A 22,428-nucleotide genomic window follows, 5' to 3' on the forward strand; every position below is an offset into this window, starting at 1 on the left:
GCCGACTCGACGGCACATAACAACAACAACAACAACAACCTGCTCTTCCGGCCTGCTACTCTGGGTGGGCCTGAGTTGCCTCTCCTCGCCTAATCCCTTCGACTGACTGCTCTTCTCTCTGGCTTCCTGGCTTTTAATCCCCTTTCTCCTGCTCTTCCCGCTTGCTACTTCGGGCGTCCCTGAATTGTCTCTCCTAATCTGTAACCCTGGTGTATGAGGCAACTGAAAATAACATGGCTGGGGTTATGAGCACCTTAGTCTTTTCAAGTGACATCGTTGCTCTTCTACACTTTAAAAAGGTCTTTTGCAAGAGATTTCCCTTGTGCAATACAAAAAGCAAAAAACCAAACTCACTGCCACTGAGTTGATCCCTACTCATAGCAACCCCTTTAGGTTTCCTAGGTGGTAAATATTTATGGAAGTAGATAGCCCAGTCTTCTTTCCATGGAGTGGTTGGTGGGTTTGAACCGCCGAACTTCTGGTTAGCAGTCAAATGCCTTATAATCCACACATTCAAATGCTTTTGCATAGTCAATAAAACACAAGTGAACATATTTCTGGTATTCTTTGCTTTCATCAAGATCCATCTGACATCAGCAATGATATCCCTTGGTCTATGTCCTCTTCTGAATTCAGCATGCATTTCTTGAAGTTCCCTATAAATATACTGCTGCAACTGTTTTTCAATTATCTTCAGCAAGATTTTGCTTGAATGTGATATTAATGATATTGTTTTGTAATTTCCACATTCTGTGGGATCACCTTCATTTGGAATGGGGACAAATATAGATCTCTTCCATTCAGTTGGCCAGTGAGCTGTCTTCCAAATTACTTGGCATAGATGAGTAAGTCTCCAGTGTGGCATCAATTTGTTGAAACATCTCAATGGGCATTCTGTCAATTCGTGGAGACTTCTTTTTTTGCCAATTTCTTCAGTGCATCTTGAACTTCTTCCTCAATACCATCAGTTCTTGATTATATGCCACCTTCTGAAATTGCTGAACATTGGCCGATTCTTTTTGGTACAGTGAGTCTGTGTATTCCTTTCATTTTCTTTTGATGCTTCCTGCATCATTCAATATTTTCTCCATAGTATCTTTCAATATTGAAACTCGAAGCTTGAATTTTTTTCTTCAATCCTTTCAGCTTAAGAAATGCTGAGCATGTTCTTCCCTTTTGCTTTTATAACTCCAGGTCTTTGCATATTTCATTACAATACTTTACTTTTTCATCTCCACCTGTTCTTTAATATCTTCTGTTCAGCTCTTTTGCTCTTTTGTCATTGCTTCCATTTACTTTAGCTACTCTCCATTCAAGAGCAGGTTTCAGAGTCTCTTCTGACATCCATTTTGATCTCTTCCTTTCCTATCCTTGTGTGTGGGGGTGTGTGTGTGTGTGCTCTGGGTGCAAATTTACAGGGAAGAATTTGTTTTACATTCAACAGTTTGTGTACATTTGGTTTCACTCCCCAGTTACTATCTCCAAACCTAAACCACTCTCATTCCCTCCCTTCTTTGTGACCTCCCCTCCCTGTGCCCTTCTTAATGATGCACTCTTGTCTGTCCAGCTTTCCCTCCATGTGAATGCTGCCCCTCTGGTGTCCCATGGTTGGTTGCTCCAAGGGACATATCTCCTTAGAGTAGTAGAGTGCATTGCCCTGGGTTCACTGTTCTGCATGTAAGTCTTTCTACTGTTAGTCTGAGAGCCAGTCCTTGGGGCTGAGTCTTATCCCAGGCCCTAAGTGTATCCCAGGACCATAATCTTGGGCGTCCCACCAGACTCCTTCTGGCCAGTAATAATGGACATTATTGTGCTTTTGAATTTTATTCCCTGTTTCTCCTCCCAATCTATCCAGGATCTCCATTTTTAAGTGGTTGGAATTGGTAGCCAGACACCATCTACTTCTTCTGGTTTTGAGGCCCATCATAATCTTGGACTAATTGTTTCCAGATGTCCTTGATTTTCTTCACTCTTCTTCACTTCAGAATTCAGAGAGGAGACCATTAGCTGCATCTTAGATGGCTACCTGAAAGCTTTGCTACTAACAAAAGTTGGTTGTGGAATAAGATTTTTATATATTATGTTGTGCCAATTGAGCCTGTTGTCACCCAATACCATGGTCCTGAGTCAGCAGGCCCAGTGGTTCTCTCTTCCAAGATGTTTGGGTGTCTGTGAGAGACTACTCCAACTCTGTCTTTTGTTGCTTCTGTGATGATTGTGGTTATTTTGTCTCACTAGTATCTATGCGAGATTATCTTCAGCTAAATCTATCATTGGTCCAGGGTTACCTTCCTATATTCTGACCCCATCTGATATTTTCAATTGTCTATGCATTTATCTGTAGTCTGGTGTTTGGTGTTAGTGATAATGCAGTACTGTGCACGTACTGGCATTAGCCTCTGTCGTTTATATCTTATGTGCATGTTTCGGTGTCTTCCCTTTCCCCAAAGTAATCATGCTGGTCACAAACTCTTTCCATACTGTCACATGCCTTACACAACTCAATGTGTGGCCCCCATCTAGTCTGAAATTTTCCCTCCCTTTCCCTCCCATCCCCAATAACCTTCAAAGTGAGTTTCCTTCCCTAAGAAAACTCTTCCTTGACTTTTTACATTAATGGGCTCATGTAATATTTGTCCTTCTGTGACTGACTTATTTCACTCAGCATAATATCCTCCAGAGTCATCCACATTGTGAGATGATTCATGTAGTCTTCATTATTCTTTAATGTAGCATAGTATTCCATTTTGTGAATGTACCATAATTTAATTATCCATTCATATGTTGATGGGCATTTAGGTTGTTTCCATTTCTTTGCTATAGTGAATTTTTCTGTGATCAACATGGTTGTGCATATATCTGTTCGTGTCCTGTCTCTCACTTCTTTTGGATATATTCCTAGTAATGGAATTGCTTGTTCATTTTTCAGTTTTTTAAGGAGATGCCATACCATTTTCTACAATGGTTGTACCATTTGCCAGTCCCACCAGGAGTGTATGAGAGTTCCAATTTCTCTGCAACCTCACCAGCATTTGTTATTTTTTGTCCTCTTGAACTTTGCTATTATTGCTGGGGTGAGATGATATCTCATCATTGTTTGGATGTGCATCTCTCTAATGACTAAAGATCATGAGCATTTCCTCACATGTGTGTTGGCTGCTAGTATATCATCTTTAGTGAAGTGTCTGTTCATGTTCCTTGCCCATTTTTGAATTGGATTGATTGTGTTTTGGCTTTGAGGTGTTGAAATTTCTGTAAATTTTGGAGATAAGTCCTTTGTTAGATATGTCATAACCAAATAATTTTTCCCAATCTGTAGGTTCTCTTTTTACCCTTTTGGAGAAGTCTTTAGATGCACGTAAGAATTTAATTTTGAAATGGTTCCAATACTCTAGCTTCTTTTCTGCCACTTGTGCATTCTGGGTTATGCTTGATAGTCTATTAATGCTGTAAATTAGGGCCCCTACATTTGCCCCTATTTCATCTTTGATGAGCCTTATATTTCTGGGTTTTACATTTAAGTCTTTGATCCAACTTGAGTTTGTTTTTGTGTATGGAGTGAGGTATGGGTCTTGTTTCATTTTTCTGCAGGTGGATTTCCAATTTTGCCAGAACCATTTGTTAAAGAGGTTATCTCTTCCCCATTTAATTTAGTCCTTTATCAAAGATCAGCTGTCTGTAGATGAATGGGTCTATTTCTGGGTTTTCAATTCTGTTGCATTGGCTTATCTGTCTATCATTGTACCAGTACCATGCTGTTTTAACTACTGTGGCTGTATAGTGGGCTTCGAGATCTGGAAATGTGAGACCTCTCACTTTGCTTTTCTTCTTCAGTAGGACTTTGCTTAACTGATGTCTCTTTCTTTTCCATATGAAGTTCATAATAGGTTTTTCCATATCATTAAAAATGTTGATGGTATCTGGATTGGGATTGCATTAAATGTGTAGATTGCTTTGGGTAGTATTGACATTTTCACAATATTCAGTCTTCCTATCCATTAACAAGGCAGGTTCTTCCACTTATGTAAATTCCTTGTGGTTTCTTGTAGTAGTGTATTATAGTATATATATCCTTTGTGCCTCTAGTAAGATTTATTCTTACATATGTTATCTTTTTGGTAGCTATTGTGAATGGTATTGTTTTCCTTATTTCCTTTTTGGAGGCCTCTTTGTTGATGTAGAGAGATGCAACTGATTTTTGTATGTTGACCTTGTATTCTGTCACTTTGCTGAAACTCTATTAGTTACAGTAGTTTTTTTTTTTTTTTTTTCTGAATCTCTTGGATTTTCTGTGTATAGGATCCTGTCATCTGCAAATAGAGATAGCTTTACTTCTTCTTTGCCAATTTGGATGCCTTTTAGTTCTCTTTCTTACCTTAATGCCCTGCCTAGGACTTCCAATACAATGTTAAATAGAAGAGGTGATAGAAGGCATCCTTGTCTGGTTTCCATTTGTAAGGAGAATGTTTTGAGCCTTTCTCTGTTAACAATATTAGTCATTGGCTTTGCATATATGCCTTTTATTATGTTCAGCATTTTCCTTTCTATCCCTATTTTACTGAGAGTTCTGAACAGAAATGAATGTTGGATTATATCAAATGCCTTTTCTATGTCAATTGATATGATCATATGGTTATTTTTTTGTATTTTATTTATGTGGTGGACTTTATTGATTGTTTTTTTTGGTGTTGAACCATACTTGTATACCAGGTATGAATCCCACTTGGTCAAGATGTATTGTTTTTTGATAATATGTTGGATTCTGTTGGCTAGGAATTTATTGAAGATTTTTGTGTCTATGTTCATGATATTGGTCTGTAGTTTTCCTTTTTAGTGGTGTCTTTCCCTGGTTTTAGAATCAGTGTTATCCTTGCTTCATAAAATCAATTTGGAAGTATTCCATCTTTTTCTATGTTATGGAATAGTTTGAGTAGTAGAGGGGTCAACTATTCCCTGAATGTTTGGTAAAATTCTCCAGTGAAGCTGTCTGGGCCAGGATTTTTTCTTGTGGGGATTTTTTTTTTTTTTTTTTTTTTATGACTTGCTCATTTTTTTCTTTTGTTATGGGTCTGTTCAAGTATTCTGTCTCCAACTGGAATAGTTTAGGTAGCTCTTGTGTTTCTAGAAACCTGTTCATATCTTCTAGTTTCTCAAATTGTTTGGAGTACAGTTCTTCATAATATTTTGTTAATATGTTTTTTATTTCAGTTGGTTCTGTTGTGATTTCACCCTTTTTGTTTATTCTTCTTGCTATTTGCATCTTCTCTTTTCTTTTGTTATATTTGCCAGTGGTTTGTAAATTTTGTTAATCTTTCCAAAGAACCAACTTCTTGTTTTGTTGATGATCTCTTCTGTTTTTTGTTTTCTGTTTCATTTATTTGTGCTCTGATCTTTATTATTTCCTTACTTTTGTATACTGTACATTTCTTTTGTTGCTCTTTTTCTAATTGTGGGAGCTGTTACATTAGAGTGTTGATTTTATTTCTTTCCTCTTTTTAATTTTTTTTATTATTTTATTGTAGATGCAAGTTTACAGGGCAGAATTTGCTTTTATTCAACATTTCATGTACATTTGGTTTCACTGCCTAATTACCATACCCAATCCTAATCCAATCTCCTCCTGTCCCTGCCCAGTAACCCTTCCATGCCTCTCATAATTATGCACTTATGTATATCCTGCATTTCCTTCTAGTGCCCTGTGATGGATTTCTCCTAGAGATACATCTGCATAGACTATATGGGTGCGTTATGCTGGGTTGAGTGGTCTGTGTGTACATCTTGTTTACTATTGGGCTGAGAGCCAGCCCCTGGGAGGGAGTTGTATTCCAGGCCTGAAGTGTATCCCAGGGCCATAGTATTGGAGGTCCCACTAGACTCCATCCAACCAGTAATTCTGGTCAATATTGTGTTTTTGGATTTTGTTCCACATTTTTCTCCCACTCTATCCTGGTTCTCCAGTTTTGAGCCTTTGCTGAGTGGTTGGCATTTGTAGCAGGGCATCATCTATTCTTCTCATCTTGTGGTCCATCATGTCCTAGGGCTGATTGCCTCCAAATGTCCTTGGTTTTTTGTTTGGCTTTTTTTTTTTTTTTTTTTTTTGCACTTTTCTTTGCTTCTGATGATAGGAGACTATTAGCTGTATCTTAGATGGCCACTTGAAAGCTTTTAAGACCCCAATTGCTACTCACCAACGTAATTTGTGGAACAAGATTTTTATGTATTTTATTGTGCCAATTGACTCTAGTGTCTCCCAAAACAATGGTCCTGAGTCAGTAGGTCCATTGGATCTCTCTCCCATAGTATCTGGCTGACTGTGAGGGATTGCTCTATGTCTGCCTTCGGTTGTTTCTGTAAGGATTGCATGAATTTTGTATCATTGGTATCTGTGCAAGATTAGCCTCTGCTGAATCTATCCTTGGTCTAGAGTATGTTGTTGTTGTTGTTATGTGCCGTTGAGTCAAACCCAACTCATAGCGACCCCTCCTTGGTTTTCCGAGGCAGTATCACTATGGAAGTAGGATTGCCCAACCTTCCTTCCGAGGAGTGGCTGATGGGTTTGAACCACCAGCCATCTGGTTAGCAGGCAAGTGTCTTAGCCACTATGCTACCAGAGCTCCCAGTCTAGAGTATAATCCTTTTCATTGTCCCCCATCTGATCTTCTCAGATGTTTATGTGTTTGTCTGTAATCTTGTGTTTGGTGTTAATGGTAATGCAGTATTGTGGATATACTTGTATTAGCCTCTGTTGTCTATATCTTATGTGCACAATTCAGTGTCCTCCCTTTTCCTAATGTTATCATCGTGGTCATAGACTTTTTCCATACCATCCGTCCTCTTACCCAATTCAGCATGTGGCCACCAATTAGCCCAAAATTATTCCCTCTTCTTCCCTCCCCACCCCCTACAAAGTGAGTTCCCTTCATGAAGCCAGCCCTTCTTTGTCTTTTCACAGTAATGGGCTCATACAATATTTGTCCTTCCAGATTGACTTATTTCATTCACCATAAGGTCCTCCAGGCTCATCCATATTGTGGGGTGATTCTCATATCCTTCATTGTTCTTTGATGTAGCATAGTATTCCATTGTGTGAATGTACCATAATTTGGTTACCCATTCATCTGTTGATAGGCATTTAGGTTGTTTTCATCTCTTTGCTATAGTGAATTGTACTGCGATAAACATAGGTGTGCATGCATCTGTTCATGTCCTGTCTCTCACCTCTTTAGGATATATTCTTAGTAATGAAATTGCTGGTTCAAGTGGTATTTCTATTTTCAGCTTTTTAAGGAAACGCCATACCATTTGCCACAATGGTTGTACCATTTTACAATCCCACCAGCAGTGCACAGGAGTTCCAATCTCTCCAGCATTTGTTATTTTGTGTCCTGTTGAATTTTGCTATTATTGCTGGAGTGAGATAATATCTCATCATTGTTTTGATTTGCATCTCTCTAGTGACTAAAGATCGTGAGCAATTTCTCATGTGTTTGTTAGCCACCAGCATATCATCTTTAGTGAAATGTCTGTTCAAGTCTTTTGACCATTTTTGAATTGGGTTGTTTGTCTTTTTGTGTTGAAGTGTTGAAGTTTTCTATAGATTTTAGAGATAAGTCCTTAACAACAGATATGTCATAGACAAATATTTTCTCCCAAACTATAGATTCTATTTTAACCTTTTTGATAAACTCTTTTGAGGCACATAAGAATTTAATGTTTAAAAGGTCCCAGTCATCTAGCTTCTCTTCTACTTCTTGTGCATTCTGGGTCATGTTTGATAGTTTATTTATGCCATAAATTAGGGCTCCTAACTTTTGCCCCTATTTTGTCTTTGATGAATTTTATCATTTTGGGTTTTACATTGAAGTCTTTGATCCAACTTGAGTTTGTTTTTGTGTATGGGTTGAGGTATGGGTCCTATTTCATTTTTCTGCAACTGGATATCCAATTTTGCCAGCCCCATTTGTTAAAGAGGCTATCTTTTCCCCATTTAATGGGTTTTGGACCTTTGTAAAAGATCAGATATCCATAGATGGATGGGTCTATTTCTGGACTTCCAATTCTGTTCCATTGGTCTATCTGTCTGTCATTGTACCAACACCATGCTGTTTTGACTACTGTGGCTGTATAGTAAGTTTTATGATCCTGGAGTGAGACACCTCTTACTTTGTTCTTCTTCAGTAATGCTCTGCTTATCTGAGGTCTCTTTCCTTCCTATATAAAGTTAGTAATTGTTTTTTCCATGTAATTAAAAAATTTTGTTGTTATCTGGATTGGGATTGCATTGAATGTGTAAATTGCTTTGGGTAGTAGACGTTTTCACAATGTTCAGTCTTCCTATCCATGAACAAGGCAAGTTCTTCCACTTATGTAAATTCCTCCTGGTTTCTTATAGTAGTGTTTCATGGTTTTCTTTGTATAGGTTTTTGTGTCTCTAGTGAGATTTATTCCTACATATTTTATCTTTTTGGTAGCTATTGTGAATGGTATTGTATTCCTTATTTCCTTTTCAGAGGCCTCTTTTTTGAAGTAGAGGGATCCAACTAATTTCTGTATGTTGACCTTGTATCCTGACACTTGGGTGAACCCCTCTATTCATTCCAGTAGTTTTTTGTTGAGTCTCTTGGGTTTTCTATGTACAGGATCATATCATCTGCAAATAGAGATGTTTTACTTCCTCTTTGCCAATTTGGATGCTTTTTATTTCTCTTTCTTACCTTATTGCCTTGCCCAGGATATCCAGTATAATGTTAAATAAGAGAGGTGAAAGAAGAGATCCCTGTCTGGTTTCCATTCATAAGGGGAATGCCTTGAGTCTTTGTTCATTAATAATGATGTTGGCCGTTGGCTTTGCATATATGCCCTTTATTACATTGAGGAATTTTCTCACTATGCTTATTTTGCTGAGAGCTCTGAAGAGGAATGGGTGTAGGATTTTATCAAATGCCTTTTCTGTGTTGATTGATACAATCATATGGTTCTTTTGTTTTGTTTTGTTTACGTGATGGATTACATTGATTGTTTTTCTGATATTGAACCAAAACCAGCTTCCTCCTTTTTGATGTGTGCATGTATTGCTATAAATTGACCTCTGAGTACTGCTTTCACTGTGTCCCATTGGTTTGATAAGATGTATTTTCATTCTCATTAGTTTTTAGGATTTTTTTTTTTAATTTCAGTTTATTTCTTCTATTACCCAGTAGTGAACAGTATATTATTCAACTTCCACATATGATATTTTTCCTTGATTTCTCTATTACTGATTTCTAATTTTACAGCATTGTGGTCTGAGAAGATGTTTTGTAGTATTTCAATGTTTTTAAATTTATTTAGGCTTGTTTTATGTCCTAACATATGATCTAGTCTGGAGAATGATCCATGTGCACTGGAGAAGAATGTGAATTGTGCTTTTGTTGGATGGAGTGGTCTGTATGTTTATGAGGTCAAATTGGTAGATTGTGTTGTTGAGTCCTTGTGAATATTTGTTGAGTTTTTTTCTAGTTGTTCTGTTGCTCCTTGTAAGCAATGTGTTAAGTCTTCTACTAGTATTGTAGAGTTGTCTGTTTTTCCTTTCAATTCAGTTAATATTTGCTTCGTGTATTTTGAAGTACTTATTTTGGGTACATTGAATCTATTATGGTAATGTCTTCTTAGTAAATTGACCATTTTAGCATCAGATAATGTCCTTCTTTGTCCCTGTTTTTCACCTTGAAGTCTATTTTATCAGAAATTAATATTGCCACTCTTGCTCTTTTTTGGATAGCATTGGCTTGGTGTATTTTTTTCCCACCCCTTAATTTTTAATATGTTTTTATCTCTGTATCTAAGTTGAGTCTGTTTTAGGTAGCATATTGGTGGGTCTTCTTTTCTTATCCAATCTACTACTCTCTTTCTCTTGACTTGTGCATTTAGTCCATTCAAATTGAGTATAATTACTGATAGGTATGAATTTATTGCTGTCATTCTATTGTGTTTTTTGTTGTACTGTTGGTGATTTCCTCGGCCCAAATACTTTTCTGTGCAGACCTCATTGTGTTATCAAGTGTTTCTTCACTGTTCTTCTTTATTGTTTGTTTTGTGCTTACTCAGCCCATATGTTTTCCTTCTTTTCTTGGTTTGCTTAGGGGGATTGTTAATTTTCTCTGTGGTTACCCTGAAGTGAATTCTTGTCTTTTTAATTTTGGAAGTCTGTTCCATAAGGACATTGTCCTATCTTCCTCTCCATTTGGAAGTTTTGTAATTAGATCTTTTATTCTTTCTATTTTCTTTGTTGCTGGTGCTATCTGGAGATTGACTTCCTTGTTTCTTTGTGTGCAATATTTTATGAGCTTATTTTGACCTTCTATTTCTGGTTTGGGAGCTCTGGTGGTGTAGTGCCTAAGGCATTTGACTGGTAACCAGAAGGCTAGTGGTTCAAACCCACCAGCCACTCCTCGGAAGGATGGTTGAGCAATCTACTTCCATAGTGATACTTCCTTGGAAACCCAAGGAGGGGTCACTATGAGTCGATCCAACTTGATGGCAAAGGGTGGGTATTTCTGGTTTGGCTTTACATGTGAATGACAAGTGTCCTGATTTTAATTTGCTGTTTTCCATTGTGAGTTCTCTGTTGGAAGGATTTCTTTTAGAATTTCCTGTATGTTTGGTCTGTTTTTCACAAATTCCATTAATTTCTGTTTTTCTGAGAATGTCTTGATTCTACCCTCATATTTGATGGACAATTTGGCTGGATATAGAATTCATGGTTGGAAGTTCTTTTCCTTCAATGTTTTATGTATGCCATCCCATTGTCTTCTTGCCTGCATGGTTTCTGCTGAATAATCAGAACTTAGTCTTATTAGCTGTCCATTTTAGGTGACACTTCTTTTTTCCTAGGCTGTTTGCAAGATTCTTTCTTTGTCCTTAGTTTTGGAGAATTTGATTATGATATGTCTTGGTGACCTTTTCTTGAGATTAATCCTATATGGGGTTCTTTGAGCTTCTTGGACAGATATCTTTTCTTACTTCATTATGTGGGGGAAAATTTCTGTTAACATGTCTTCCACAATTTTCTCAGGTTTTTTTTTTTTCCCCTCTTCTAGTATTCCAATGAGATGTATGTTGTTTCTTTTCATGTAACTCTTAGGCTCCCTTCATTTCTCTTAAATCTTTGATCTGATTTTTCTTCATACAGGCTAGCATCGAGGGATTTATCTTCTAGTTGGGAAATTTTTTCTTCAGCCAGTGCTAGTCTACTCTTTTGTCCTTCCACTGTGTTGTCTAACTCTCTAATTTTAGTGTTCATCTTCTGGATTTCTAAATGCTGTTTTTGTATGAGTTCTGATTGTGCACTCATCTTGTTATTTTGTTTGAATGGTTTTCCTGAATTATTCCAGAGGACTGTCTGCATTCTCCTTGATTCTGTTTGTGGTTTCCTTGAGCTCTTGTAGAGTTCTCTATATATGTCTTCTAAATTCCTTCTCAGATAATTCTATTGTCTGTTCTTCTTCCATGTTAGATAAGTGTTTAGCCTGGGGCTTTATTTCTATTGTCTTATCCTGTTTTTGTTTTTTGTTTGATTTGAGGGTGTCTGTTCCTTCCTAGACATTTTGAAGTTGTCTTTCACTGTTAGTTATGTCCTGATTTCTTTCACCCTGATTTTATGTTTAAATACATTTGCAAGTGTGGTGGATGGACCTTTTTTTCTTGTTGTTGTTATTAATTCAGATGTGCTGGGTTGCTCTCCAGTTTTCTTTGTGTTGATGTAATCACTGTTGGGAATGTGGATGCAGGTCTCTGTTTGCCATGAAGGGGATTTGCAGTTGGGACAGGTGTTGTGGTGATGTAATGTGGTTCTTTCAGCTTGGCTCCCAAGGTTACTGTCAGAAGCTCCTGGTGTGGGTATTCTGAGTTCCTGAAACCTCCGTGGGTTCTATGGTGCCCCCCACCTTTTTTTTCTTTTTTTACCCTCTGCAGCTCTCCCCTGTATTTTTAATGATTTTTCCACTTCTTTTCCTCTCCATCTCTCCACTTGATGGGCTCATTTATTTATTTTTTACTTGTTTATTTTTTACTCAACTCATTTATTTTTCCTGGCTGTTTAATCTGCTCTTTTCTCCATCTCCACTAAATTTCACACACTCTTACTACTCAGCTGGTCACAGCTCCAGAATTCCTGCTTCTAACTGCTACACCTAGATTTTGGAAATCAATATGCTAAAGGGAACAAATATGTGGGCTTCAGGTATGACTCCATCTTTCTCACTCCCTATCTTTTTAATGACCTTTTCCTTTCTTCATGGATGATGTTCTTGATGTCATCCCACAACCTGTCTGGTCTTTGGTCATTGGTGTTCAATGTATAGAAACTATTCTTCAGATGGTCTCTAAATTCAGGTGGGATATAACTAAGGTAGCATTTTAGCTCTCCTGGACTTGTTTTAATTTAATTTATTTATTTTTCAGCTTCAGCTGGAACTTGCATATGGGAAATTGAAGATATGTTCCACAGTCACCTCCCGACCTTGTTTTGACTGAATATATTTAGCTTCTCCCTTGCCTCTTTCCACAGATATAGTCAATCTGGATCCTGTGTATTCCATCTGGTGAGGTCCAAATGTTTATGTTGTTGAAAAACAGGTATTTGCAATGAATAAGTTGTTAATATTGAAAAATTATGTCATCTGATGTCCAGTATCATTTCTTCCACCAGGGCCATATTTTCCAAACACCAATGATTCATCTCTGTTTCAAATTTTTTCCTTACAAACTCCAATAATAATCAGTACATCTTGATGGCATGTTTGGTCAATTTCAGACTGTAGAAGTTGGTAAAAATCTTCAATTTCCTAGACTTTGGCTTCAGTGATTGGTGGATATATTTGATATTCCTTGTAGAGGTATGGATATTATCCTATCACTGACAACATTGTACTTCAAGATTGATCTTCAAACATTCTTTGTAATGATGAATGTGATGCCATTCCTCTTCAATTTGTCACTCCCATCATTGTAGATCATTTTATTATCTGTTTAAAAATGGCCAATAGTAGTTCATTTCAGCTCACTAATGCCTAGGATTACTTAGTTCCTCAATCAGCACCAATGGAAGCAGCAGTCAAGAGAACAGATGACATGTTGTACTGGACAAATCTGCTGCAAAAGGCCTCTTTCAAGTGCTGAAGAGCAAAGATGCTTCCTTGAAGACTAACATGTGCCTAACCCAAGTCATGGTATTTTCAGTCACCTCATATGCATGTGAAAGGTAGAAAATGAATAAGGAAGACTGAAGAAGAGTTGATGCTTCTTAGTTGTGGTGTTTGTGAAGAATACTGAAAGTACCATGAACTGCTAAAAGAATAAACAAATCTGTCCTGGAGGAAGTGCAGCCAGAATGCTCCTTGGAAGTGAGAATAGCCAGACTTCATCTCATCTACTTTGATCATGCTGTCATAAGGGACCATTACCTGGAGAAGAATATCATGCTTGGTAAAGTGAAAGTCAATGAAAAAGGAGAAGGCCCTCAAGGAGATGAATTGACACAGTGGCTGGAAAAATAGGCTCAGATATAGCAAGGATTGTGTGGCTGGCACAGGAATGGGCAGTGTTTCATTCTGTTGTACATAGGATTGCTATGAATCAGGGATGACTAGATGGCACCTAAGAACAACAACAGAAATACCTAGGATATTGATCTTTATGTGTTTCTTTCATTTATTTTTTTTACAACTTCCAATTTTCCTACATTCAAACTTTGTACATTCTATGTTTTGATTATTAATGTATATTTACAGCTGTATCTTTCCATTTTGAGTCATGCCCCATCAGCAAATGGAGATTCCAAAAGTTTTACTCCATCCACGTCATCAAGGTCAACTCTACTTTGAGGAGGCAGCCCTTCCTCAGTTGTATTTTGAGTGCTTTCTAACTTGAGGTGCTCATCTTCTGATGGTATATTAGACAATGTTTCAGGGTTATTTAGAAAGTTTTCCAGTGATATATCAGACAGCGTTTCATTGCTATTCATAAGGTTTTAACTGGCCAATTCTTTGAGAAGTGGATAGCTCATTCCTTCTTCACTGTCTGTCTTAGTCTGGAAGCTCTGCTAAAACCTGTCCACCACATGTAACTCTGCTGGCATTTGAAATACTAGTGGCATGGCCTCCAGCATCACAGCAACAGGCAAGCCATCACAGTATGACAAATTAACAGATGAATGATGGAATCTTTTCTTACATCTTCTCAATCTACAGTTAAGTCCTTGCAATGGTATTTTTTATGTTATCTATTGTATCTTTCATTTCCAGCGTTTCTATTTTGTTTCTTTTTATTGTGTCTATCTCTGTAATTAGGGGCTCTGGTGGTGTAGTGCCTAAAGCATTTGACTGCTAACCAGAAGGTTGGTGATTCAAACCCACCAGCCACTCCTCAAAAGGAAGACTGGGCAGTCTACTTCCATAAAGATTTATCACCTCAGAAACCCAAAAGGGGTTGCTCTAAGTTGAAATCGAATTGATGGCAGTGAGTTTCGAGGTTTCTTTATCTCCTTAATTATATTCTTATTTTGTTTATTCAATCTTTTCTTGATTTCTTTTAGTTCTTTGAGCATGATTAATATTTTTGTTGCATTGTTTTCTTCTAATATGCTCATGATCCAGGCTTCTATAGAGGCTTCTTTGTTCTTCTGTAATGGACAAAGATCCAGAGAGCCAGACTTCTTTGTTCTTTTGTAATGGGCCACCATTTCCAGTTCCTTTATGCATTTGTTATTTTTCACTGATGTCAGAACATTTGACACTTACAATGATTTACCTTTTTAAATTATCCTGCATATGTTGTAATTTAACCAATTTCTGCAAGAAAATCTTGTGTGGGCACAGTTTTGCTCATCACTCCCTCCCTCACCCTGTGAGAGCTGTGATTCAGGAAACAGGTTTCAGTCTTTCAGGCATTGCCTAGGCTTGTCACCAATATTGCCTTAGGTGGAAATAGTTCTTTGATTTTTGCTCACCACTCCTTCTCCTACCCTGTGAGAGCTCCACTTTAGACCACACCAAAGTATCAGTGCTTTTGTAAGCTCCCAGACAGCTCAAAAAGGTCACATTTACCAATCTACCCACTGGCTAGCACAGCCTCCCTGTTCATTTATTACTCTCTCTGTGGGAGCCCTTACTTCAGCAGATTGAGGTTTTAGTCCTTCAGACAGGTTAGAATAGACACCTTAAAATTTTTTATTTTTATTTATTTTTTTAGCAATGTATGTCATCTTTACTTTGGAACCAGAAATAATGACCCTTTTTAATGGACAGGAGAGCTGTGGATCCACTGGTGTTGTGGTTGTGTTATGCTAGGACAGAGAGATTTGGGGATACTGGATAAGAGATTTCCCTAACTTTTAAAATGTATTCTTCTCTTGTTTTAGTTTGAAGTTCCATGCTGACATCTTTTGATTATTTTTTCACAGTTCCTATAAGGTTGAATACAAAATTTTAGTTGCTTTTCTTGGTGTTTATGTGGGAAGAGATCTTAGAACAACTCAAACAACCATTTTCCCAGAAGTCTCCATTGAGAATGTTGGAAAATATAAAAGATAGTGATAAAAGAAGAATGGAAATTTTGCCTCATTTGTAGGGTTATGTGTTGTTAGAGTATCTTAGTGCTTTTCTAGGCATTTTAGGCAGGATTTCTTTCACTCTACAGGCCTGTATTAGCATCTCTGTTCATGCTTACTAAATGTCAGTAATACTTACTACTTGTTATGACAACAAACTCCCCAACATTTCCAAAGACACACTTCTAGAATGGACTATCATTAATCAGAACAAGAAGGATTTTCCAAGATAGCCCATAGGATAGGGTTGGGCATGAAGAGAGAACACCTAGTTGAGACAGAAACAGGAAAGAAATGGGCTGGAGCAAAGAAGCATATAATGTCAATGAGAGACTCAAACCTCAGCCATCCTCTCCCTTTCTCTTTTCACAGAAGTGTCAGCCTGTTGAGTTCAAACTCAGTATCAAGTAGGCCACAGAACCCCTAGGCTGTCCACTGGCTGACCTTAATGTCACACAGGCACTCTACACAAGTGCTGACATGTAGGAACATCAGAGTAATCTATGAGCACTATCTTGAAATAGAGTTGGCATGGTAAATGTCCACAGCTGGCTGCCCCATCAGGCAGGGCCATGTTTCACCTGTTATGTGTGCTTCTGCTGCACTCTGGCCAGACCAATAAGGCTTCAGACTTGTATCCTTCTAACTTGATCATCAGCTCCTAACCTCTTCCTGCAGTTCCATCTCCACATAGCAGCCAGAATGAATGTTTTTACAAGGTCAATTAACCCTCCAGTAGTTCCCTACATGTGCTTAGTATGAAATCTAAACTCCACTCTTTGGCTAGGAGGCCCTGCTCGGCCCCCCACACACATGCTATATCACAGCTACACCAATCTTCTTTCCCTAGTCATGTCAGCTGGAATTGGCATCTCCTTATAATCACATCTCTGTGAGCTGGTAAGCTCTATCTCATATCTGATTTCTGCTTTTCCTCCCACAGAGTTCCTGCCATCACCTTTCCATCTTCAGGAGGGTGAGGTTGGCATCTTAGAGAATGAGTTCTGCAGAAACTATTTCCCACCATCAACTCCCAACAGTCGCGTCTACTCTGTACATGAGGACATGCTGTGTGCTGGGGACCTCAACACAGGAAAGGCTGTCTGCCGTGTAAGTGAGACCTTTCCCTGCCTGCTCTGTAAGCTCTTCGTTTCTCTAGTCAGAGCTTGGGCTGTCTCTTTTCTCCCGTGACCCTTGTCTCTTTCTCCCTCTGTTTTTTCTCTGGTCCTTGCTTAACTCCTGATTTTGTCTTCCCAAGGCCACTCCAGCCTGAGGTATTAGAGACAGAAACACCCTCAAGTGCATCTAGTCCATACTATCTATTTTCTTTGTATCTTTTTAAAAACAATGAAGTATAGCTTTCACAGAGAAAGACATAATTTATAAGTGTTCTATTTGATGAATTTTTAGAAATTGATATACCATACAGCTAGCACCAAAAGAAACCCCCTCATGCTCCGCGAGTAAATGACTTCCTGTCATGTATTTCCATATAACACTTTACCCTGATTTCAATCACCATGAATTAGCATCTGGATTAATGGATATACGATCATTCATTGTTCATTTTTTTATCATTGGTATTCCAATGGTATAGTATTTCAATGTGTGAATATACTACAGTTTTGTGTATTATTTCTACTACTGATAGGCAGTTGAGTAGTTTCCATTTGGGGCAATTACAAATAGCACTACTGTGAATATACGTGTGTATCTGTTTTAGTGCCTAATGGTTCACATTTTGCTTGGGTACAAACTGGGAATGGAATTGCTATGTAACATGATATGTGAATGTTCATCTGTCATAGATACTGGCAAGCACTTTTCCAAACGTCTTGTACCGATTCATGCTCTAATCAGCAGTGTATGAGAATTTGCTTGCTCCACATTTCTGCCAGTGCTTCCCATTCATCAACTTTTTTATTTTAACCTTTGCCTGTAATTTTTTATCTCATTTCTCTAGTAACTAATGGAGATAAGCACTCTCTCATATGCTTATTGCCTCTCTTGTAAAGGGTGTATTTAGTCTTTTGCCAATTTTTCTTTGGATTCGTCTCCCTTTATGTTTATTTAGGATCACTTTATATATTTTGGTTATGAGTCCATTATTGAATAGAGATAGAGAAGGACATAGCTATTCAGCTACAAAACGTGTGTGTGTGTGTGTGTGTCTGTACACATGCATGTGTGTAACGCCTTACCTCTCTCCCTCTATATAATGCTTCCATTTCATGATGAAAAAGTGAGACTCAGAGAGGGAAAGTGGATAGTCAAAGGTAAGGTAGCACTGCAGTAGTCAAGATTGGAAAGGGACCAGGTGTTCTAACTCCATTTCCAATTCTGCATCCACAGTTTTTGCAGAGTCCAGTCTTCCCACGTAACACAAGCCGTTTCATGAGGTGGAGAAAGCATTAGGGATTCTGAGTTAAAGAGACCAGGCTCCAGATCTAAGCTCAGCCACGCATCCCATCTGGGTGACCATAAGCAAACCCTTTTCTCTAAGCCAACACTCTGAGTTGTGGTAAGAATCACATGACATTAACCTAGCAGGTGGGAAGCTCTCATCACCATCTTTGTCCTCATTATAGCCAATGAGCCCTTGGAGCAAGAGGAGAAGACTCCTCTTATTGTTACTAGACAAGAATGAGCTGTCTTCTGGCTCCCTATTCACTGGTCAATGCCCACACTCAGACATGCCTCTCAGGGTTAGCTGCAGTTAAAGGTAATGGCAAATTCTCAGACTATCTGGGCTTCAGGCTCCCTTCCAGACTGTTTCCACTGCACCCTCTTGCAAAGGCTATGTCAATGGAGACTCAAGTGACTGTGCTCTCCACTCTGTCCTTTAAGCCAAGGACTCTTATAAACACAGCTTTGAGGGAGATGTGTCACAAATTAAATAAGTGCTATAGCTTTGCAGTCGGGTGGACTAAGCTCAGATTCTAATTTTCCTGCTACTGCTCTGAGCCTCTATAAGCCTCAGTTTCCTAAATGGAAAAATGAGGGTATTAATACTCTGTATGTCACAGAATTCTTGTGGGGGTGGAATGACATAATTCAGAGAACACATAGCACAGTGCCTGACATTTATAAGTGTTCAAGAACTGTTAGCTCCCTTATCCCCTCACACTATCTTCCTCCAACTATTTGAATAGACTTTCTTCTGGGCTTAGCTCCCCTGCCACCTCTCCTACCACACACACACACACACACACACACACACACACACAATGCTATTTCCTTCTGTCTTCTCTGTAGTACAGACTACATCCTGCTCTGCACTAGAAAGGGACATGGATGCCTTTCTTTTGTTTCTTTTTCTTTTTTGCCAGTCTGTGACTTGTCCCAGCTCCCCCAGGCTGGCTTAAAACCCAACATCATGTGTGCAGAATTGTTCCACATGATTTTCAAGGTTTGAGAAGGAGATCACCAGGCTTGACTTCCCAGGTTTCTCTGGCTGGGTTAGATCCACAAATCTTTTGACTAGTAGTGGAGAACTTAATCATTTGCACCACTTAGGGACTCCACTCCTCTAGAATGTGCTGATTCAGCTGTAATGGTTTATTTTAAGTGTCAATTTCACTAGGTCATGATGCCCAATTGTTTGGTCAAATACTAGTACAGATTCTTTGGTGAAGTAGATAAAAAACTCACTGCTGTTGAGTCGATTTTGAGTAATAGCAACCCCTCTTTGGGTTTCTGAGGTGGTATCTTTACAGAAGTAGATTGCCCACATGTGATTAAATCAGCTGACCTTAAGTAAAGTAGGTTTCCCTTCATAATGTGGATGGATATCTTCCAATAAGTTGAAGACCTTAAGAACAAAAAGGAAGTTTTCCCTACAGCATATACTGTCTCTAGATTATAAATAGACATCTTGCCAGGACTTCTCCACTCTTCCTTTCCCCTGACTGATGGATTTTGGGACACACAGGACACAACAGTTTGTTTTGGGACACAACAGGTTTGGTATCTCCAGCCTGTTTTTTTGGTTTTGCACTCATTAGCCCACACAATTGTGTGAGCTTGTTCTTTGAAACTAATCTATCATCTATGTATGAATATATGTATGTATCTATCTATCTATCTATCTATCTAACTATCTATCTATCTATCTATCTATTCATCAATCTATATATCACTGGGTCTGTTTCTCTAGAGAGCCTTGATTAAGACATTTAGACATTTTGATACCAAGCTTGATTCTAGAGGAAACAAATCTTAAAGGTGAGTTTTTAAAAAGCTTGCTTTAGTATTTCTGGAATTGGTTGTCAAATAGGTTAGATTTAAAGACATTAATGAATTAATTTCCAGATAAGAAAACACTGATAGTTCATGTTATGAAGTGGCAATAGAGATATGCAATATAATACTATTTAACATTCCTAATCTAACACTTATGAGAGACAATGTTTTGGGTGATCATGCTGTTTGATACTTTAGAACATTTTTTTCAAAGTGATGAGCATAATGACATTGGCTGGTTGATCCTAATTTCATTGGACAAAGTGGAGAAAGAAAAGAATAAATTCAGTGCTTCAATTCCCAGATAAAGCACTGCATAAAAGTGATGTGAAAGTTGTTATATGTGCCCTCAAAGAAAATTTTACCTCCTGTAATCTTAGGGCTAATATTACTGAAAACAAACTCAGATTCTCATACTATGATTGACTGAATTACTATGCAAATTGAATTCCCAACCTCCCAAGCTGTCTAATGTTAAAGTGAGAGCATTGATTGTGAAGGAATGAGGTCCTGAAAAATGGAATTGGGATGTCTTAGTAGTCACTGATGAAGCTGGAGATACGGAGTCTCTAAATTCTCCTCAGTCTTCTTTTCCAGTAGAAGTGACACTTCTTCACCCAATCTGAGGAGAATGTCCCAGCTTTATCTGAAGAACATGCAAAACCCTGTCTGAAGCAGCTGCCTTGCAAAGCACTGCTAATTCTCCTCAGGACCCATCCCTACTACTCATCTTTACTTCTAGATGCATTACTAGATTCAGTCCTAAAAGACCCCAAAAATTGAGGTACAAAATGTGACCATGAGTAGGTGCACTACATTCCAAAAGAACTCCAACAGATTTTTCTAATTTATACAGACAGAAATCCAAGAAATAGGAGGTGGGAAAAGATGGCAGAGTAAACAGTCTCTCCCACTTATCCCCCTAAACTAACCGACTGAACAATATATATAACAAGTACAGACTGAGGTCTCAGAGATCCACACAGTGACAGCAGCTTAAGGTTTTGAGAGTTGAGGTGAATCCAGAAACAGGGGAGAAGAGAATCACAGAAGCTGGGAGATTCTAGCCACTGGCAACCAGAGGACTCAATATTATGGTCATTTGGGAATGGAGATGAGCAACATCCTGAACAAAGTACATAGAATAGGAGCTAAGCTATTGAATGTATAGTCCAATTAAGATGGTGCAGATTGGCTGTGGGAATTCATGGGCCATGCCTTTGGGAAAGGCACATGGAGGCTGAGGTATAGTGGGTGAGTGAGTGCTGTCAAATCTCACTAATATCTGAGGCCAGTGGTCTCTAAGACCTAGATACACTGAAGAGCTGCAGGCCCTATCCTTCAGCCAGGGTGATAAAAATGCATCAAACCAGCAGCACAATGGAGGAAAAAAAATACTGGCTTACTGCCCACAACTGGACACTATGGAGAAGCCTGCACAGGGTCATCCATGAGTGAAGAACATAAATTGATTCCCACCTTTACCTCAGGAGCTCTGGGACCATAGTGCCTAAGGCATTTCACTGCTAACCAGAAGGCTGGTGGTTCAAACCCACCAACCACTCCTCAGAAAGAAGATGGGGAAATCTACTTCTTTAGTGATACCACCTTGGAAACCCAAGGAGGGGTCTCTATGAGTCGGGTCCAACTAAACAGCACATAACAACAACTTACCTCAGGAGAGCTGATCCTACTACTTACATCTTCAATACGGCCAGTGGAAAATTTCACACGTGTAATTAATCACAAAGTGAAACTTGTGTCCCTATATCCTACAGAGATAAAGGAAGGTATGCAGTCTGGGCTACAGCCAAACAAAGGAAACACAGAGGGACCCTTGCACACCAGAAAAAAAAAATCAATCACCTTAGGGAGAAGCAGCTAAAATAAGCACCCATAGACTTAAAATGTTTAAAAGGGTGACTATCACCAAGATGGAGGAATACATAGAAAAGGTATCCACACCCTCTACAACAAAGAAACAAGAAATCAACCAAAACAGAGACAGAAGATAATCTTGGAACTTTGAGCTTTGAAGGAAAGGGTTAAAAACTGGATTAAATACAGACTAGCAGAAGAAATTGAATGAGAACAGCAAATAAAAGGAGCTATGAATTGACAACTGGCCTGATGGTACAGCCATTTTGAATATATGTCTATTGGGGCACCAACCTGATAATTGGATATGCTTTCCAAGGCAGAAAAAAAGAATAATGACAACAAAAAAGAAGTCTAATGTGTATGTGTGACACCTTTAAGATCATAACTTACATATGATTGGAATTCAAAAACACAAAGAGTCAAATAAAACCACAGAGAAAAATTGTCATATATTTGTTGTAAGGGAACTTCCTTAATATGATGAAAGAAGAGAAATGTGAATTCAAGAAGTTCAACAAGTCCCAAACAGATTGACATCAAAATGAAATCACCAAAACATATCATAATCAAATTTTCCAAAACCAAAGACAACAAAAGAATCCTGAAAGCAGCATGGGGAAAAAAACAAGTTATCAACAAAAGGCAACCAATGAGACTAAACTTTGCTTTATTGACAGAAACCATGCAGGTGAGAAGGCAAAGGAATACATATATAAAAC

At 38.3% G+C, this 22,428-nt stretch overlaps 1 protein-coding gene across 1 annotated transcript in view; it reads left to right on the forward strand.

Moving 5' to 3' along the window:
- The window catches only part of LOC103205242 (serine protease 40-like), an 85,049-nt gene that overhangs the window by 20,322 nt on the left and 42,299 nt on the right, over positions 1 to 22,428 (forward strand). The window contains exon 4 of the mRNA XM_007950518.1: positions 16,530 to 16,696. Within this exon, the coding sequence (XP_007948709.1) occupies positions 16,530 to 16,696 (167 nt within the window). The remainder of the gene's footprint in view (positions 1 to 16,529; positions 16,697 to 22,428) is intronic.

The sequence above is a fragment of the Orycteropus afer genome, unplaced genomic scaffold (assembly GCF_000298275.1).
Source record: "Orycteropus afer afer isolate SDZICR_OR568_19922 unplaced genomic scaffold, OryAfe1.0 scaffold00274, whole genome shotgun sequence".
Lineage (NCBI taxonomy): Eukaryota > Metazoa > Chordata > Mammalia > Tubulidentata > Orycteropodidae > Orycteropus > Orycteropus afer.